We start from the raw sequence: 20885 nt of genomic DNA, 5'->3' as shown, positions 1-20885 counted from the left end.
GAGCACCTCCGCATCCACACCGGGGAGAGGCCGTACCCTTGCCCCCGCTGCGGCAAGCGCTTCGGGCGCCGCTCCACTCTCACCAAGCACCAGCAGCTCCACGCCCGCCGCGCCCCCGCTCCCCAGGCTTGTTCCGGGGGGTCTGCCGTCCAGCCGGCGCCCGTGCCCAGCGAGACGGGTCCTGGGAACGGTGCGCCCGAATGAGCACCCTCTGGCCGGGCAGTGCCCAGCAGCATGGCGTGCCTGGAGGAAGGGCAGACGCCCGGGTCGCCAAAGCATCCTGCTTGTTTCCAGGTGGCCCTGGGCGCAGGCTTGCACGGAGATGGTTCGTGTGGGATGCTTTGCTCAAATCATTTGCTAAAGCTAGACCTGGCTAGGACTGGCTAGAGAATTCGGGCTGGACGGGACCGCCAGAGCTTACATCTAGTCCACCCCCTGCCTGAGGCAGGACATCCGTATCCAAACCATCCCTGATCTAAATGCTACATAAGACGACCCTCAGTCCTGCTGCAACGCAGACCTAGCACCCGAACCTGCCGCAGATAAAGTAGGAGGCATGCCAGCCAACATCCTGCTTCTACAAAATGTAAAAGGGTGCTCGAGAGGTGCCAGGCTGAGGGTCTGAGAAAGAGCGTGTCATATATGTGAGATGGAGGGTGGAGAAGCACTGGGGCAGGCCACCCAGAAAGGTGGTGCAGTCTCCATCCTTGGAGGTGTTGAAGACCCAGCTGGGGCGATGCAGTGGGGGCTGGTCCTGCTTTGAGCAGGGGATCAGACTGGATGCAACCTTCTGAGCTCCCTTCCAGCCCTCCTTTTCTTTTAATCTATAACAGATCATTTCTGGCACGGGGTGTTTTGGCAGAAGCTGGGCTCAAACCTGGGATCTTACCTGAGCCTCCCTTGAGCCAAAGCAGCAACAGGCTCATCAGCACCCTCTGTGTGGCCCAGCATGCCAAGGAAGGGCAGGATGAATAGGCATGACACACAGCTGAGAGCTTTCTATCGCTGGGTGCTGGAAGACCAGGAGGTCCCCTAAACCATCGCAGCTGGGATGGGGGACCAGGGGTGTGAGGCGATGGACCTGCGTGAGTTGGAGCCAAACCAGTCATCCAGCCTGGTGCTCCTGCATCTGGACGCGATGGCCACATACAACATTTACTGGCATGTTTCAAAGTGCCGTCCTGGCCCCCTTCTATCTGCAGCATCAGCTGGATGAGCAGGCCCCTGCTTTGGTGCCTCGTGTTGCCGTGTGGTGGCTGAGCAGTGGCCACGTTCCACCCCAGAGACAGCTGCATGTCCGTGGGAGGTTAGTTTTACCCTGTCTGTTGACCATGGGTCTCAGAGGTGTATTGCATTACGGCAAACAGCCCTCTTGCAGGAGATGGCACGTGCATGGGAGTAGAGGTCTGCTAAACAGCCGTGTACCACAGCATGCCCAGCTGGGCAGTCGCAGGGGTGGATGGAGGCTGCTGCATGAGCTTTGCCCCCACATCCTGCAGGCTGCTCACTCTTCAGAGCAGGTAGGTGCAGCTGGAAAGGACGAAAGTCGGATACTGGACGCCGTGGACAGCGCGAGTGGGGAAGGACTGAACAGCAGCGATCCCAGCTGCGTCCCCTCCAGCTGATCTTGGACCTCTCGCACGCCTTGGCTTAGTTGTACATGGACAATAAAGAGGTTAAATGAAACTGCCCTGGTTGGTGCTTATGGTGGATGAGGGCGTCAGGGTCAGCCCGTACACACGTCTGGGTTTGATCTGAGCAGACCTTGGCAGAGGGCAGGATCCAGGTCCTCTCTTTTCCCACAGCTCCCGTGGTCTGTTTCCTCGGTGCTCTGGGCCTTCCGTTCTCCCCGGGCTTTATAAAGGCCCGAGAGAAAAAATGGCTCGAGTAGGATAGAGGACATGCTCCCCAGGCTTGTTCTGTGGAGTCTGCCATCCAGCAGGTGCCCGTGCCCAGCGTGACGGGTCCTGGGAACGGTGCACCCGAATGAGCATCCTCTGGCCAGGCAGTGCCCAGCAGCATGCCTGGAGGAAGGGCAGGCTCTGCCACTGACTTGCTGGGTGAACATTGGCAAGTCACTTAGTTCAGGATTTGCAGGCACTGTAATGGGCTGCCCCTCACAGGATGGCCATCCTATGCCTGTTCTCCTACTCCAGTGCCCTCTTTCCGGCTTCCTCTGTCACTGCCATGCCTTGACATCAATAGATTTGGAAGGCTGCTGCCTTCAGGCTTCAGCCCCTATCACTTGAGCTTTAGCCCCTAGCTGCCTGCTGGGTCCTTGACCCCGCAGCACTCTGCATGGGCCCAGGGTGGGCACTTTGCTCACATACAAATACTCATCACCCAACCCTGGGACCGGCCCTTGCTCCCAGCATCGCAGCTCAGGGCAGCTGTAGCTCCTGCTGCAGCTGTCACAGGGTACGGGGACTCCCCGCTGCGCACCGGAGGCTGCAGGGTACTGAGGGCAGGGAAAGGGGGTGCTCCTTGGTGTGGAGCCAGAAGCTGTGCCCGCATGGGGCACATGCATACAGCTGCCACGTGTGTGACTGCAAGAGGTCTTTCCATGTGAACATGTGCCCACAGGTGTGCAGGGGCAGCATCCTCCCCTGCACCTCCTGGCTGCGGAGGGGATGCCCCGGGGGGTCTCCTGCAGGGCCGGAGAGGCAAGGACCCTTGCGGGCCGCCTCCTGCTTGGGGACATGCAGAGGCTGAGGGCTCCCCAGCCGGCCGCGGAGGCGGCTTCAGACTTTTGGGCTCTTCAGCCGAGACCACGAGCTCCGTCTCTGCTGGCGCAAGGGAGAGGAGATGCGTGGGAGTCAGCACGCCTGGTGCAGGGCATCATGCCGGGAGCACCGGGCTGCCTTCTCCCCCCCGGGCAAGAGGGGCAAGACAGGCTGCCTACGCCCGGTCCCTTGCACACCCACTGGCAGTGCAGCAGAAGCAGAGGGAGGAAAGCGGTGTGCTGCCCTGCTTCCCGGGGAACAAAACAGGCAAGGGCGGCTCAACGGCACCTTTCCCTAGGCCAGGGGCTGGCTGCCCAGGGGCCAGTGCTTGCGACCCGGCTCCTGCCACGGGCCACCCCCGGGCAGTCAGCCGGTGCTGCGAAGGGGCTAGGTGGAAAAAAGCAGGTGTTGGGATGTGGGGACGTCCCCCCCCCCGCTGCAGAGAGAGAAGAAACTGCACGCAGCAGCAGCAGCCTGGGGGCACCTCCTCTGCCGCTGTCTGCTCCCAGGCTGGGCCTGGCCCCTGGGCCCTAGGTCGCCAAGCTCTGTGCTAGGCCACGGAGAGAGCACGAGATGTGCCAGGGCTTCGCGGGTGCCCGTGCTCTGCTGCAATCCCCTCGGTCTGGCAGGCAGGTCCCCGCTCCTGCCCAGCGTGTGCTGTGGGACGGGAGACGGCCAGGACCGGGCGGAGCCGAGGGTCAGCGCGGCCGCAGCGCAATCCCCGGCACGGCCGGGAAGTCTCCGTCGTTGCACGTGGGCCTGGGTGGTCTCTGACACGGGACCGCTCCCGGGAAACAGGAGCCCCCCGCGAGCATCCGGGCCAGGACTCAGCTGCGCCACTGCCTTCAGGCGGCTCTGCCCTCGCTCCCTGGGGCAGATGTGCAGCCAGCAGCCCCTCCACGCGCAGCTGTTTCCATCACCCTTCTCGGGCCCTTCTGGACCAGAAGCACACGCCGAGCGCCTCGTTAAAAAGCAGCTGCTCCCCCCGCCCTAACGGGATTCCTGTCCCATTTCTGGCCTTACGGAGCGGCCATGCAGCAAACCCGCGCCGGTCGGGGAGACGAGCACCCAGCCCAACCCTGCGGCAGGTGCAGCATGGCTCCCAAGCAGCCGCCAGGTCTGGGTAGCAGCCGGTCTCAGGCGAGACGTGTTAGGCAGACAGAGGGCAAGCGAGACCGTCGCAGAGGCGAGAGAAATCAAATGCTCCATGAGGTCACATACACGCCCAGCTGACCACCCCGCGTGTGCATGCATGCGCACGCATGCGCGCGCACACACGCTGCATTCAAATTAAACCAACTGAGGTGGGAGCACAGGGCCAAAGCCGGGAGAATCAAACGTCACCCCAGATGCAGCACAGCTCGGTCTCTTCATCACAGCCGCGAAGCCTGCTCGCCGCCCGGCCCCGTGCTTTCAGGAACTCCCGGGTTGTGCAAGGGCAGCCAGGGGCCCCAAGGAGAACGGCGCTGGACTGAGCTCTGGAGAAAACAATGCCAAATGTCCCGTCCGGTCGGCCGCGGCAGTCGCGCATTTCGCTAGCCGCTGCAGTGCTACCCTGCGCCGCCTTCTGCGTGACTGCGGGCTAACAACCGCACTGCACCGCACTGCACTGCACGTGCATCTCCCTGGAATAGCACTTACCTTCACAGAGTGCTCCAGGGCTCCAGTGTCCCAGCACTTCCCATGACGTGTCCTAATACGCACCCTGCTGAGGTAGGAATTAGGATGTTTTATAATACCAGATATAAGCAAGATGGTTTTGCCGGTCTGAGAGAAAGGCAGCGATAAGCAGGCAGCCCAGATGCGAATGTCAGAGGGACGGAGCACACCAAACCACAGATGTGCTAATGCAGGGGCAAAGGTGGATGAACAATAGCTCGGAGATTGCTGTGCCCAGGTCTGGCTGCAGGTGGGCTAGGGGGAAGCCCACCAGGAAAGTAAGATGAAAGTTGTGCGTGCTCGAACCAGAAGACGGGTAAATCCGGATGCGCGGGGGCAGATCCGATCCATTTCTAGGGCTCAGGAGATGACGTTAGTGAGGGAGAAAGACAGGAGAGAGAGAAAGAGAGGTTTTGGCTAGTGTGAGCTTATCTGCTGGAACCAGCCAGCCCAGGACAGCTCAGATCTCCCTCATTAGCCCACGGTAGATAGCTACACCGATCAAGTGCTTGTCACTAATTACCACGTGGGTTCAGTCATTAATAAGTATTGTAACGCCGCTGTCTAGTCGACGGTTTGTCTTTTGCTACAGGACATGAGAATGCAACTGTCACTAGTCTTTGCATTTCAGATGGGCATCTTAGCTGCATGACCTGCTAAAATGCAGCCGACTCCCAGCAGCTGTTCAGCCACACGTATTTTTTTTATTGCTAAACAGATGGCCTTTTGGATCAGTGTCACTGCACAGGATTTCTCTTACAGCCGCACTTCCCTTTGCCTAAGCCCATGGCCAGGCACCTCCAGCTGATCTCTCCCCCAGCCTCGCCTATGCTGAGCTGAGGTCACATCTTCTGAACCAGATGTGGAAGTGGCCGTGGCCGGCCGGCTCCGAAGCAGAACTGACTCGACGAGCTCAGCGCTAGCTTTCCTTCCAGACAGGCAGACTGTTTCTTGCTTTGACCTTGCTGAGAGAATGAAAACCTGCCCCCCGAACCTTTCTAGAAGGGAGAAAGCCTTGGGCGCGATATGGTTTGAGCCCCCCATTCACCCACCTAGCACGTGCAGGGATTTCTCCAGGAGGCCACCACATGCAGAGATGCTGAAGGGACCTCTGCACAGGGTGGGAAAGAGAAGTGCATGAATTCCTTCCTTCCTTGCTTGGTGACCCTGGAAGAAATTCAGGAAGGGCTTGCAAATGCAATCAGTGCAATCCTGGGATCTACCCCCAGCTCACCCCATCCAGGCTCGCAGGGAGCTGCCTTCCTTCTGGGTCCTGCTGGCCTGCAACACACGGCTCCTCCTCTTGTTCAATGCAAGGTGAAATCTCTGGAGTGGAAACCGGAAGGCCTTTCAGTGGGAAAGAGAAGAGAAGAGAAGAGAAGAGAGCCGTGTTCTCCGGAGAGCCAGGCGATGCTGCGTGGGCAGTCGGGATAGCAGAGACCTCGCAGAGCTGCTAGGATCCCCTGCTATTGCAGCCACACTCACCTATGTGAGGATCTGCGGGAATCTGTCCCTCCTGGGAGCCTTGCGGAGGGACAGATTTCCTGTGCAGAAACCAGACGCTGCTCACGGGAAAGACCACGACAGGGCGTTCCTCCCCACACCTTGCAAAAGCTTGGAGCAGCCGTCTCCATCCCACGCCCTCCTGGGGGGACCGTGGGCAGACAGTAGTGATGGGGGGACTCATTGAGCAAAGGAGTGAGAAAGGGGGGTTGCCAGAGAAGTCAGGGTCTAAGCTGTCACAGGGACAAAGAAACTGTGGTCCACGCAGGAAGATATAAGAGGCCATCGGGGCTCTGCAGTGTTCCCAGCTCACCCTGCTTGAGTTTTAACTCTCATAAATCTTTAATCACAGAATCACAGAAAATGAGGGCTGGAAGGGAGCTCAGGAGGTCACATCTAGTCCAACCCCTGCTCCAAGCAGGACCAGCCCCAGCTACGTCATCCCAGCCAGGGCTCCATCCAGCCAGGCCTTAAAAACCTCCAAGGATGGAGACTTCACCACCTCTCTGGGGAGCCTGTCCCAGTGCTTCACCACCCTCCTCGTGCGGGTTTTCCTAATATCCAACCTCAACTTCCCTTGCTGCAGCTTTAGCCCATTGCTCCTTGTCCGTCATCTGCCCCCACTGAGACCAGCCCAGCTGCATCCTCTTTGCAGCCCCTGTGCAGGGAGGTGATGGCTGCTGTTCAATCCCCCTCGGTCTCCTCTTCTCCAGACTCAATCAGCCCAGTTCCCCCAGCCTCTCCTCACCAGTCCTGTCCCTCCCCCAGCCCCACAGCCATTTTAATTGTCCTCCACTGGACTCTCTCCAATGTGTCCACATCTTTTCTGTACTGGGGGGCCCACAGCTGGACACAGGACTCCAGATGTGGCCTCCCCAGGGCTGAATAGAGGGGCAGACTCACTGCCCAACATCTGTTGGCAATTTGCCCCTCCCCTGTTGGCCTCCACAGGGGGGTCCTCTCTCTCCTCCCCTTGCTCTGTCTGGGATTGAACGCCTGGCCCAGATGTGGAGAACGGCAGGGGCCTTTAGCATTCGGTTGCACAAAGCAGTGATTCTTAACCAAGGAGCTGTGGGTGCTTTTAAGGGTGCTGCACAAGGTTAGCATGGTGAGGTGCACAAACACCTTCATACGATTCATGAGACAAAGCCAGAGGCTTCAGATAGGAGCCCAGGGGGTCACAAACATGGTGCCCCGTTGTGGGCCTGGTCAGGCTCTCCGCAGAGCCAGGGCTTGCCTGGCAGAGCGGCGCCCGGTGCAGGCTGTGCGGCTGCCTGCAGCGAAAGCCACGGTCGTAACTCCACAGGCTTCAGCAGAGCAATGACAAGCTGCCAGCGTGGGCCGTGGGCCCGAGGGCAGGGCGTCTCTTCTGCCACCACCCAGCAGCCCTCTGGAGACGTACACGGACACCCAAGCCCCCTGCCATGGCCTGTCCCTTGATCTTCCCCCGCCTCCCCTCGCCACCTGCAAAATGGAAAGGGCAATGTCTCCTTCTGCCCCTGCCCCTTGAGGTCTTGCTGGAGGACGACACATCTCCTGACTAACGAGCATAGAGAGTCGGGGGTGGGGGGAGGTGGATAAGCCCATGGGGGCGAGGGGTTGGCACTAACCCCAACCGTTACCCAGAGGTGAGCGGTCCCCAAACGGGGCACATCTCAGGGGAAGGGAGCAAACGGGCTCAAGAGCTGGCACGAGGACAGGTGACAGGCAGGAGACTCCGCGGTGCCTTTTGGCACTCCCGCCTGAGCCAAGCCCACCAGGCTGGTCGGAGCCTGGCACCCGCAAACCCACGGCAGCCCCTTCCTGGGGGGCACAAGCAGCAGCCAGCCCCGCTGCCAGGCTGCAGTGCTCAGCTGTGCGGCTGCCCCCGCGGCCGTGGTGCTGGCGGGCTGCTGGGCTAAGAGGCAGGAAGGATGGAGGAGCCAGCCTGCTCAGAGCTGGCCAGGCCCCGCAGCCTCTCTCGCTCTGCAGCCGCGGGCTGAAGCTGGTTTCTCCCCTGCGAGGCCGAGGAGGAACAACTCAACTGTGGGCTCCGAAGCACCTGGCTCCTTTCAGCCACCTCGGCTCTGCTCCCTGTTTGTAGACAGCAGATAAGAGACCAGATCCGTGAGCTTTGGAAAGGCCAGGCCATACAGAAGGGCTTACTGCCTGGTGTGACCCCATGGTGCAGGGTAAGCTGGTCCCACTGATGTACCCCAGACGCTGTATACACCGGGTTTCTCCTCCGAAAGCAGTCTCCGACTGGAACGGCGGTGGCCCCCCGTTCCCTTCTCTTTGCCTGGTGTTTCAACAGGCTCGAGAGCGTTTCCACCTCTTGGCAAGCAGCCCTGCAGATGACCCTAGGCTCTTGCACCACTGGAAAAGGCCTGCGCAACCCTGTTGCCCCCAGCAAGGTTTCACAGCCAGAACAGGTCAGGATGAAGCTGTCCTTTCTGTGATGGGTACAAAGAAACAGACTCCAGCTACTTCTCCAAGCGGGGCTGAACAGCAGAAACAACTTATTTTTGCCCTTCGAGAGAGAAGCCGAGACTCGGAGTGCACAGGTCTCTGCCTAAGGCAGCTGTTTTCATCAGGATCGAATTATACCTTATCCCACTGCTTCTCAACTAGGCTGCCATGGCCCCCTTGGTGCCTTGAGATGCTTTCAAGGGTCTGCACATCAGCACTGCTAGGTGTGCAAACGATTCACAAAAGAAACTCCGAGATTTCAAATAGGACTCCATTGTTTGAAAAACATCCTGCCCTGTTGTGGGCTGAGAGCTTGGCAACACAAGAATTGCTGTAGTATTTTTCCATAGTCAAAAACCAAGTGAAAACTAGAAGCTGGTATTTTATGAGGGGGCCTCGAGTCTAATAAGGGGTGCCTTGATCCTAAAAAGGGTTGAAAAACACTGCCTTGCGCTCTCCTTGTTGAACCAGTTGAAACCCGGCTTCTGCTAAAACTCTGCAAAATGTCTAGCTGGAAAATTCTTTCCAAATGTAGGTTAAAAAGCTTTTTCCACATTGGTCAGCACACACAGATTGAGCTTTGTTCTGCTGGAACTGTTCTGAGCTGGGGCAAAGCCATATTAGAACCGCTTAAAGCTACAGGCCATATGTGAGGCTGAATTATTATTAATCAGCAGTGCAGCAGCCGGACTTGGGGCCTTCTGTGCTAGGTGGTTTACAAACACTGATTGAAAGACCAGGCCTCTGCCAAAGAGCTGATGATCCATGTCAGGAGGTCACACCTCATCCAACCCTCTGCTCCAAGCAGGACCAGCCCCAACTACATCACCCCAGCCAAGGCTTTGTCTGCCTGGGTCTTCAAAACCTCCAAGGATGGAGACTCCACCATGCCTTTTCTCTTCCATTTTGCTACCTGTCTTTGAGAGATCTTCTTGGACTAGCTGCGGCTCATTTAGAATGGGAGGAAAGGAGGAAAAAAGCAAAAAGCAAAGGCTGGGGGGAAGGGGACTGTCTGGGGGAAGAATTTATGTACCTTGAGCAACAGTGCAGGCTCAGATGACCCACTGGATTACCTCAAACTGATGGACCCTTGGCTACAGGCAGTTCAACAGAATCAAAAGGGTAAATGCAATAGCACCATTTATTGGTCCATAAAAGTCAAGATAACACACAAGCTTTTATGCCAAGTACACCCCACTGTCAGCAGCTTATGCAGAAGCAAAGAGAATTCACACAAGGTCGCCTTGATCTGTTGACAGTGATTTGCATTATTAATATAGCATCCCCTTTATGTAAAAAAAAAAAAATAAAAAAAAAAAAATCATACAATGATTATACCCTGAAAGGTCTTCTCTGCTGTCTCGCCTACTTTCTACAGCAGACCGAAGGAGAAGGGCGGTAGACAGGAATGTACATACAGTCACTTGATTGAGACTGAAGGCGAACCGTGGCCTCAATGACTGACAGTGATCACTAGGAGTGATATTTTCTAGCCCAGCGGCCAATGACAGGCCATATCCTGAGAGGATTTCAAGTACTCAAAAGCTCTCAGGACTCAGGCCAATTTTCTCCTGAAATAAGGCCTGCTCCCCCAGCATACAGTGTCATCTTTTTAACAAAAGGAGATTTTTTTTTGCCCTGAATTACATGACAATGGCTTCTTTAAGCCCCAAGAAGCACAGAGCACACTCCTCCCAGCCCCTGGTGCTTCCTGGCAGCCAGCTGTGATAAGTATTAGCAAGTACCCCCAGTTTTCAGCTTGTCTGCTCACAAGCTACTGGTCAGCTGCAGGAGGTCCCAACCCCACGGAAAGCCCATCGGAGACTTTCTTTCAGGACTCTGGCTCCTTGTGTGCCGAGTCGGAAGCCAGACAACCACAGCAGAGCAAGAAACCAAAGCAAAAGAAGCGCCACCCGACGCGCACCCCCGAGGAAACCTGCACTGGGCTGAGCAGGTCAGAGTCGCTTCGGTACTAGTGTTTTGCACGTGTGCTGAGCTTCCTGGCTTTCAGCATGCCGGCATCCTCATTCAAAGGCACCCAAAAGCTTACTGGCTTCGGTGGGAACCGGATCTGCGCTTAGCGCACTGACTCAAATGAAACTCCAGCCCTGGCTCTGCTGCTTCTCCCATGGGGACAGACAGCAGGGCCTGTGCAGAGCCCTCTGGCTTCAAAAGGGCTTGACAAAGCCACAGTCGTTGGCTCACGCTTGTGACTAGAGCCTGGACTTAGTGCAGCATAGCCAGCCAGGCGAGCGCCCACACGGGGTGGAAACAAGTGCTGTACATGAACACATATGCATGCTTTTTTCACCCTTACTCCATGACTTCAGCAGAGGTAAACAGAATGCACCAGTTTTATGCTTTTTACCAGCTCAGGGAAAGCATGGGATCCTGAAGGGAATCTATGTACATGCAGCCCCACAGGCAAGCAGGAGGTCTCCACATCCTTGGAGGGGGGGTTAGCGCTAGGGACACACGGCAGCAGCACTGCTAGCTGGAGAAAATGTTAAAAACAAACTCTATTGCCATTATTTTACATCATTCTGGTGTTTTCCCCTCCCCTATCCCAAAATCTCATTTCTGTATCCAGTCGTTAGAGCTTATGAGACTGATGAACTGGAACCAATTGCTCTTTTCTGAGAGACAAAACAGAACGATGCCTCTGTTGACTGAAAACCACTTTCTAATAAATGTTTGGTTTATAAATAAAGTGGCCTGGCACTTCACGCTGCCATCCATCCTGGCAGTGTTAGGCATGCCTACAGCACTTGATAAGCTTACAGAAAGCACAGTTAGTAGTATCAGCTCTGCTCTGGGCTGCCTCTAGCTGTCTGTTTTTCAAAAACCACCCAGTTCTCAGAGCTGGTCATGCAGTGCTCAGGTTTGACCAATTGTGGCCCTTGGGTCACATCTGCCTTTTTTTTTTTTTTTTGCCTTCAGTAAAAGTCCAGGGATTCGGGGAAAGCTCTGACTGCTCAAACAAAACACAAAAAAAAAAAAAAATGCCGGAAGGGTTTTTTTTAACAAGTGGAGTGGATGTTGTGTACTGCAGACTAACAGAAGCAGTGAGATCAGCAATGACTGGGAAAGTCTTCCAGGAGGAGCAACATACACACAAAATAAAAAGCCATCTTCTTCATCGAGGCGACCTCGCCGGGTGGGGAGAGGCCCCGAGAACAGACCACGTCTCTGCTCTACTCCTTTCTGCACCAGGCGAGTCCTTTCCCCCTAGTCAAAAGCTCAAGGGTCTACTTTTGCGTGGCAGGGAAGTCTGACCTTCTACTTACTACCATGCTGTACTTGTGTGATAACCGTTTGGCTGTGCTGGAGCCAAGGCGCCTACTGATGGCCCCCCAAGCCCCTCTCTCCACTCAAGCTACCAGGCATTCTCCAGTTTAACGTCCAGGAGCCCGGCCTCGATGTCCTGCAGCAGGCTGTGGGAGGTGTCAGCCTGGCCCTGCTCCGCACTATGAGTCCTCAGGTGGTCCTTGAGCGACTGCTTGTAGCGGAAGCTCTTCTCACACTCGGCACACTGATACGGCCTTTCCCCCGTGTGGATGCGCTGGTGCTTGAGGAGGTGGTGCTTGCGGATGAAGCTCTTGCCGCAGGCGGCACACTGGAAGGGGCGCTCCCCCGTGTGCAGGCGCTGGTGGTTGAGGAGGTGCTCCTTGCGCAGAAAGCCTTTCCCGCAGTCCGGGCACTTGTAAGGCCTCTCCCCGGTGTGGATCATCTGGTGGCGGAGCAGCCCCGAGTGGCCGTTGAAGTGCACACCGCACTCGGAGCACTGGTACGGCCGGTCCCTGGTGTGGTTCCGCTGGTGGAGCAGCAGGCTGAGCTTGAGGCTGAAGCTCTTCCCGCATTCTGGACACGGGTAGGGCGACTCGCCTGCGTGGGCCCGGGCGTGGGATGCGAGCTGGGATGGGTGGGGGAAGGTCTTCCCGCACTGCGGACACGTGGATGGCCTCTCTCCACTGACGATGCGGGCATGACTGCCCAAGTCGGCCGATGGAGTGAACGACTTCTCACCCTCTGGGCAGGGGGCAGGCGCAGTGCCCGCGTGGGCACTTTGGTGGGACAGGAAGGCATCCTCGCGGGAGAAGGATCTTCCGCATTCACTGCACAGGTACGGCGTCTCGTCTGCGTGGCTCCCTGGCTGGGCGGCAGCACTCTGGAACTGCCCGAACTCAGCTTTGCCTTGCGCGCACTCCCCTAGGCGACCGGCGGCCGGGGTCTGGCTCGAAAGGGGCTGCGGGTTCGAGCTGGGCTGATTCTCATGGCCGGCTTCCGGGAACACGTGTGCTTCCAGTCTCCCTGGTAAGGGCAGGGTTGGTTCCTGGTTCATAGGACCTTTCTCCTGAGGAGGCTTCTCGTGTTTGATCAAAATCCCATCATCAGCTAAAAGCGGAGGCAGGGAGCGGAGAATTTTGGCATTAGTCACAGCATGTCTCTGATACCAGCCCTATCCAAAAAACCCTTAATGTTTAAATATTCATTTCTATCTAGCTGAATAATAAAAAGTAGAGCAGTAAAACACAGATGAATGTTACAATGAGCCACTGCTGGTTCTTTTCTCACCAAAGCACCTTTAAAATAAAATTAACCGAGAATAGACTTTTGCAAGGATCTTGAGCCCAGCAGGAGAGGAAAACCGTCACACCACAGCCCAGCCCCTTACAATTCACAGAATCAGACAGACAATGAGGGTGGGAAGGGTCCTCAGGAGGTCACATCTGGTCCAATCCCCTGCTCAGAGCAGGACCAGCCCCAACTAAATCACCCCAGCCAAGGCTTTGTCTACCCAGGTCTTCAAAACCTCCAAGGATGGAGATTGCACCACCTCTCTGCGTAACCTCTTCCAGTGTTTCAGCACCCTCGAGAGTTTTTCCTAATATCCAGCCTCCACTTCCCTTGTTGCAGCTTGAGCCCATTGCTCCTTGTTCTGTCATCTGCCCCCACTGGGAACAGCCCAGCTCCATCCTCTTTGCAGCCCCCCTGCAAGGAGGTGAAGGCTGCTATTCAATCCCACCTCGGTCTTCTCTTCTCCAGACTAAATCAGCCCAGTTCCCTCAGCCTCTCCTCACCAGTCCTGTCCCCCAGCTATCCAACCATTTTTGTTGCCCTCTGCTGATCTCTCTCCAATGTGTCCACATCCTTCTGTCGTGGTGGGGTTCAAAACTGGACACAGGACTCCAGATACGGCCTCCCCAGCGCCAAATAAAGGGGAAGAATCACTGTCCTTGACCTACTAGCAGCGCTCCTACCAAGGCAGCCCAGGATGCTGTTAGCTTTCCCGGCAACAAGGGCACGCTGCTGGCTCATATCCACCTTAGTGTCCTCTGTAACTCCCAGGTCCTTTTCTGCAGAGCTGCTGCTGCTCCACACCATCCTGTGCCTCCTGGGCTTTCCAAGCTAACAAAGGACCCAAAGACAATTCCACTCCTAGACAAATCTGTCACAAGAGATGGGCACTCTTTTTCCAGAAAAAAAAAAAATACTGGTATATGCTTTGGTGTTCTCCTCCTGTCCCAGGCTGGGCAGCTGCGGTTTCTGGCCCTCAAACACTCTTCAAAGGGGCTCTCTTTCTTCTCCCGATAAGCATGTCCAGCAACTGCTCAGTCCCCTCTATCTTGCTGTTGAAGTCCAGCCTCTGGCTTGCAGTGGTGAGTGCCCTCCCTCCGGGATAACACTTCAACCCCCAAACACACAGAGAACTGGCAGGTGCTGCTCTGCCCAGGCCTCCTGGAAAGCACAGAGACCCCCTGTCTCAGGAAAGTAACCCTCAGGCAGTTCACTCTGTAGTCCTGCACTATCGCTGTCTTGTACTCACTGGTAGAAGTGCTTTTGTGAACGTCTGGTTCCTTTGAATGCCCTTGAGCCCGGACACTTAGCTCCTCCTCTCGTTTAATCCATGAGATAATCTCCGTGGTAGAAACAGAAGATTCTGTTCAGAGGAAAGAGGGCAGCATCAGCTTATCCACAGTCCCCTGAACGTGTTACTGAGTATCTGAGGGGAGACATGGAACCAGATCTCATACCTGGCTGGAGCAACCTCGCCCAGCTATACTGGTGTAAGTGAAGCACCTTACACAACAGTGGGGTGTGACTATTTCTTTGCTTGAGGACATGCATATTCTAACTGGATGCAGGTATGTTAACAGAGATCCAGAGGAAATGAAAAAAAATGAGGGGAAGGATCTGATTACTCCTAAGAATCAGGAGGAAGGAAGACTGGTGTGTGATCTTGATAATAAAGCTGCTCATAGACATGCCAGATGGACCTAGGCAGGAAGGTTTCCAAACACAAGCTGCATTTATTGTTTAACGGATTTTATACATTACCTGTGCTGGGCTGTGTACAGCTAGGATCCGGTGGGACAGGTAAGAAGTCATGATGAGCAACACCTGCAAGGAGGGTAACACCACCATCAGTTAGCGCACGCCGGGCTTGTGTCTCATTTCCCAAGGTCTGTCCGTCTTCCCCGTTCAGAACACCGCTCCTTGTGCTCTCTGGACCTGTTACTCACCTGCACTAGGTCCTGTGGGGACTTCTCTCACCTCCAAGTCCTGCTGCTCCCTGATGTGGGGCTCTTCCCCTGGTTCAATCCGTGATAAAATGTCAGGCTTGGAGACTGTGTGGTCTGTTGAGGGAGAAAGGCATTGAAGCTGAAGTAACTAAGTACCGTGATGTAAAGTGCCTGTTTCAAATCAAAAACCTTGGCAAGTGACAGGTCACTGGCACAGATGCAAATGAGGATGGGGCAGACCTAGAGGCTGTGGTCCTGGGAGGTGGTGGAGGTGGGGGGGGTTCTCTTCATCTAACCTCAAAGTGGCAGACGGTTGAGCTGTCCTCTCTGTCACACCCAAGCATGCCCTCTGCTGCTGTGGGCTCATTAAAACCTGGTATTTCTGTTCCTCAGGAAATTTGAGAATTAAACCCCCCCCTCCCCAACTAAAGCAGCTCTGCTGTGTGGGGATAAAAAGTAGAAGGGGCAGGATTTGCAGCATGTGGGATTTCCTACTTCAATCACAAATCACTGGATATCTCTGTTTGCAAAATGTCTACATGAAATAGTGCTTGGGGGCCCAAAATCCCAGCCATGGCTCACAAGTCTTCTGGGCTCTCAGACCCTGTGAGCTCAGGGCTTGCATCAGAGCTCTCAGGACTGTCAGGTTCCTTGTTGCACAGCCCAGAGTTGGCAATCTCGGGATGCTACAAACCCCGGACCTGCCAGCCGGCTGGAAGAAATGCAGCCTGGTTTCCAAAAATATGCTACTGGTCGTTACTGTAGGGCACTTCTCCACTCCGGAGTGGCACCTTGATGGAAAAAAGCAGCACCAGGCATAGTTTCATAGTTTCTAGCATGAGCTGTCCTGTCCACTCACGAAGGAAGCTCTGTGAGTATGTCAACAATACCCCAAGATTAGCAATGTTCAAGGTGCCCGACTGATCTTAACAAAAGGGAAGAGGTCGATCTCCTATATTTGGACTTTAAAAAAGCCTTTGACCTGGTGTCCCAGGATGTCTTCATGGAAAAACTGCAGCCTCGACTACCCCACAGTCCGATGGCTGAGAAACTGGGTCCGAGGTCAGACCCAGAGTGGTAGTTGACGAAACTAGAATCACCATGGCACTCGGTGACTACTGGTGCCCCTCAAGGCTCCACCCTTGGACCTGTACTCTTTAATGTCTTCATAAACGACCTGGACACTGGTGTCAAAAGCAGACTGGCTAAGTTTGCCAACAACACCAAACTTCAGGGAAAACTGTCCACACTTGAGGATAGGCTGGTGATCCAGGCCGACCTCGATAGGCTTGCAAGGTGGGCATATGAAAATCAGACGGCATTCAATACGGAGAAATGCAAGGTGCTCCACCTCGGGAATAAAAACCCGCAGCACACTTACAGGCTCAGCAATGCTACACTTGCTAGCACCATGACCAAAAGAGACTTGGGGGTCATAATTGACCACAAGATGAATATAAGCCACCAATGTGATACCACAGCTGGCAATAAAACTCTGGCTTGCATCTACTGATGCATCTCGAGCAAGACCCAGGATGTCATCCTCCCACTGTACTCGGCCTTGCTAAGGACACCCCTGGAGTACTGCATCCAATTCTGGGCTCCACAATTCAGGAAGGACGTGGGGAAGCTTGAAAGAGTCCAAAGGAGAGCCACACGCATGATCACACGGCAAGAAAACAGGCCTTATGAAGAGAGGCTGCAAGCTATGGGACCCTTCAGCTTAGAGAAGCACAGGCTCGGGGGGAGATCTGGTGGCAGCCTATAAGTACGTAAGGGGTGTACATCAGGATCTGAGGGAACACCTGCTCACCAGAGCACCTTAGGGGTTGACAAGGTCCAACGGTCACAAACTTCTGCAAGACCATTTTAGGCTGGACATAAGGAAAAACTTCTTTACTGTTCGAGCCCCCAAGGCCTGGAACAGACTCCCCCACCAAGAGGCGGTGCAAGGACCTATTCTGGACACTTTCAAGAAACTTTTGGACGCTTATCTTGCTGGGATCCTTTGACCCTGACTTCCTGCCCTTGGGCAGGAGGCTGGACCTGATGATCTTACGAGGTCCCTTCCAGCCCTAATGTCTATGAATCAACACAGACACTGAGAGGCTCATCTAAGTACCAGTCCTGAAACCTGCTGTGCTCAGGCTTCCTTGGTTCTGCCAGCACACTCTGACTATACTCTTTACCATATAAAGGGAAATTCAAGCAATAATGGGAAAGAGGGTTTCTGTCACTGGAAAGTTTCTGGAGGAATGACCTAACAATTGCTTTCTCCAGACATGCTGACACTCTTGGGTTTGCTTTCCTCAACAGTGCCACCATCCATCTCCCTCTCTCCCTGAGATCAGCAGGTCCACAGTTATGGGAGAACCTTCTGCACATAGACTAGCGGGGCTCGAAGGGACCTTGAGGGACCCTGGTTCTCTGATGAGCCCGTCAGTGTCTGTGTTGACTCTTTTAGACTAGTCAGATGCCTTGGACACTGCTAACCTTAGCATACTCTTGATGCAGAGCTTGCAAGGCTGGAAGTAGGGTGTGCAGTCCCTGACCACCCCAGACAGACACCTGCCCTGCCTCTGCTCGAAAGCCTCCATGGAGGGAGGCTCCACGGCTTCCCCAGGCAGCTTGAGCCACTGTCTTGTGGCTCTTAGTTGAGAAGGGTTTCCCTGAGATTTAATCTAAATCTGCTTTGCTGCAATTTAGATCCACTGCTTTGTGTCCTGCCCTCTGCAGTGAGGCAGAGCTGTTGTCTTCCCTTTTCTTTATGGCAGCCTTTCAAGTATTTGAAAAGTGCTGTCACATCTCCCTCAAACTACTTTTCTCCAGACTAAACATGCCCGGCTCACTCCACCTTTCCCTGTACGGCTGCATTCCAACCCCTTCATTATTTTTGTCAGTCGCCTCTGGATCCTCTCTGGTTCCTCCACATCCTTCTTGAACAGCAGAGCCCAGAACTGCACACAGTGCTCCAGCTGAGGCCTAGCCAGTGCCGAGTAGGCTGGCACTATCACCTCCCGTGTCTTACAAGCTGTACTTCTGTTAATGCAACCCACAGGTCCATTTTCCTTTTTGGAAGAACATCACATTTTGGACTGAGACTGAGTCTCCAGTCCACCATAACCCACAGATCCTTCTCAGCAGTGTGACTGCCAAGCCAGTTGTTCCCCCTTCTGCATGTGTGCATTTGGTTTTCCTTCCCAAATATGGCACTTTACACTTCTCTTGGCTAGCGTTCATTCTGTTGTCTGCAATACAGTCCTCTAAGATAACAAGATCCTTTTGAACCCTGATCCTCTCCTCCAAAACGTCTGCAACCCTGTCCCAGTTCTGCGTCATTGGAAGATTTCTATTTCTGCATCCGAGTCATTAATAAACCTGTTAAATGGCACCAGGTGCCTTTGGAAGCTGCTGGAGATCTCCTGACATTGTGACACTGTCCATTTATAGTGACTCTCTGGTGGCGGGTGTTCAGCCAGTTACACAGACACCATACAGCAATTCTCTCAAAGCCACATTTCTCTAATGCACTTGTGAGAATGTCAGCTGGGGGCAACACACACACATCCACACATACATGTGTGTATATTTACACGTACATGCGTGTATACATGTGTATATATATCCATATATATGCATGTGTGTAAATATAATTACACATGCATTTATATGTATATGTGTGTATTTACATGTATATGTATATGTGTGTATTTACATGTATATATATGTATGTATATATTTACACACACGTGTGTGTATATATATATATATATATATATTTTTACAAATACTTATGGGTTTTCCACTATAACACAAACAGAAGCCTTGAGACAGCTTTTAACACAGGAGGTGCTGCAACCCCATCGCTCCATTGGACAGTGAGATGTTTGGATGTGGCCTGAGCTTACATTGACATGATCATCTCGCTACTAGGAACCACGGGACGGAGGGCGTGGGAGCACCCATTTGTATTCTGCGGTAGACCTGCTCTAGCCGGGGCTTTGGGAGAGAAAGCAAGAGGGGGTTGATAACACCCACGAGCCAGAGGAAGTGCCAGGACCGGCAACTACAAACCCCAGTCTAAGAAGTGAAAGCTGTTCTTTACCTACTGAGATTGAGGGCTCATAGCTGCCCTTCAGCGTGTTCTTGTACAGCTCTTTCTGCCAGTCTTCTAAGTTCTCCCACTTCTCCCGGGGAAACTGGACCGAGGCTTCATCGAACGCCACCGGGACCTGAAACCAGAAGTGTCACACACTCGAGGCCTCCTGCTGAGACTGCTTCCTGACACCCACTACCTTTTCCCCCTATCTTACAACAAACAAAGGGCCAGAACTTGCAGAACTGAGCTCTGGATGACTGCCTGGTGGCTCGTATTAAGTGAGAGGGTGGGTCTCAGCCCCCTGCTTCCACGCCAGAGTAACAACTATCATCCTCAGCCTCTCACCATGAATCTGTGAGGAGAACAAGGATAAAACTGGTCTGGAAAATGTACTACCAAGGAGGGATTTCCAGACCAGGTACAGGATGCAGGACACTGGTCACCTGAGTCTGGAGACCGAATGAATCATTTCTCCGTGCAAAAAACTTATGTTGCAGAAGCTGCAAAGGCGATTTCAAAGCAAGGCACGTTAGAGCAAAGTCCTTGATTTGAGATAGCAGCAGTGTGTGGGGTTTGGCCTTAAGAGTCCAAGAGGACTTTTATGCACCTGTGGTTTAAGGCCTCTGCTTATAAGCGCCAGTGGCTAGACAGCAATGACCCCTCTGTTCCCAGAGCTTCTGCCCAGAGGTGGGTAAGTGCAGAGGGCTCACACCTAAGCCAGCATGGCTGGCAATCACTTCACTCCAGACCAGCTGCGAAGCAACGGTGACACAGTGGGACCTCGACCCCCTCTGATTCAGGGCCCGCCACATTCACACTCGGGTCAGAGCTGCGATACTGGCACCTTTGGGTCTTCTCCCTTGCTGGCAGGGGGGACTCTCACGACCCAGAAGTTCCTGCTCCGCAGCAGGCTCTCCATGCTCTCCAGCCTCCTCTGCAGCTGCCCGTACTCCTGGATCAGGGTGCCCAGCACGGCCCACTTGCCCTCCAGCTGGTTCCCAAACTCCACCATGGTCTTCTCGCAATCCACCACCCTCTTCTCCGTCACGCCCGAGCGCCGCTCCAGGTTCAGCAGCCGCGCGGCGTGCGCCTCCACCTTGCGCTCCACCGCCTGCACTGCCGCCACCACGGTCCACAGGGAGATGGCGGCCGTCTGCAGCTGGGCATCCTTCACGAAGCTCACCTCGGGCATGCCGGGAGCTTGCAGCTCGGCCTCCCACTCCGAGGCCTGTCGGCAAAGGGAAGGGGGGCTGGGATCGGGGCCCTGGGCTGAGGGGTTTGGGGCGGAGGCTGGCAGCAGGCCCCTGGGCTCGGAGGTTTACACTGGTCAGGGCTGGAGGAAGGCCCCAGGCCCGGGGGCTGACACAACTTGAGCAGGGAGGCTGGCGTGAGGCCCCCGCACCTGGGGGCTGATGCTGTTCGAGTGAGCAGGCCCCAAGAGCTGGAAGGGGGCTGATACTATTTGGGCAGGGAGGTGAGGATGAGGCTCCTGGAGCTGGGGGGAGGCTGGGACGAGACCCCCGCCCCGGGGCTGATATTCCTGGAGCGAGGAGGCTGGGATAAAGCCCCCAGCTCTGGGGGGCTGATGCTACCCGAGTGGGGAGGCCGGGAGGAGGCCCTCAGACGCGGGGTGAGACTACTCGAGCAGGGAGGCTGGGCTGAGGCCCCCAGAACCGGGCTGAGGCTGGGACGAGAGCCCCGTGCTGGGGGGCTGGTCTTACCCGAGTGGGGGGCCCCCACCCCGGGGCTGGTCCTGCCCGAGCGGCGAGGCCGGGGCAAGGGCCCCGGAGCCGGGCACTGCTCGGGTGGGGAGGCTCGCAGCCCGGGGGCTGGTCTCATCCGAGCAGGGCGGCTGGGGGGAGGCCCCCGGGGTCGGAGCAGAGGCCGGGGGGAGGCCCCCACCCCCGGGGCCCGTCCTACCCGAGCGGG

At 55.3% G+C, this 20885-nt stretch overlaps 2 protein-coding genes across 2 annotated transcripts in view; one reads left to right on the top strand and one right to left on the bottom strand.

The window, feature by feature from the left end:
• LOC109310137 (zinc finger protein 135-like) overlaps positions 1-204 on the top strand; it is a 7784-nt gene extending 7580 nt beyond the window's left edge. The window contains exon 6 of the mRNA XM_019535548.1: positions 4-204. Within this exon, the coding sequence (XP_019391093.1) occupies positions 4-204 (201 nt within the window). The remainder of the gene's footprint in view (positions 1-3) is intronic.
• Positions 205-9456: 9252 nt separating this feature from the next.
• LOC109305717 (zinc finger protein 398-like) lies at positions 9457-20213 on the bottom strand. The gene is made up of 5 exons (XM_019528768.1): positions 19801-20213; positions 18963-19089; positions 14858-14971; positions 14673-14735; positions 9457-12728 (listed from the first exon to the last, which is right to left on the bottom strand). The coding sequence occupies exons 1-5, from the start codon at positions 20146-20148 to the stop codon at positions 11710-11712; spliced, it is 1671 nt and encodes a 556-aa protein (XP_019384313.1). The 5' UTR covers positions 20149-20213; the 3' UTR covers positions 9457-11709.
• Positions 20214-20885: the final 672 nt, after the last annotated feature.

This window comes from Crocodylus porosus, unplaced genomic scaffold (genome assembly GCF_001723895.1).
Source record: "Crocodylus porosus isolate Cpor-Errol unplaced genomic scaffold, CroPor_comp1, whole genome shotgun sequence".
NCBI lineage: Eukaryota > Metazoa > Chordata > Crocodylia > Crocodylidae > Crocodylus > Crocodylus porosus.
The sequence above is the reverse complement of the archived record's forward strand: the minus strand, read 5'-3'. Positions and strand labels throughout refer to the sequence as shown.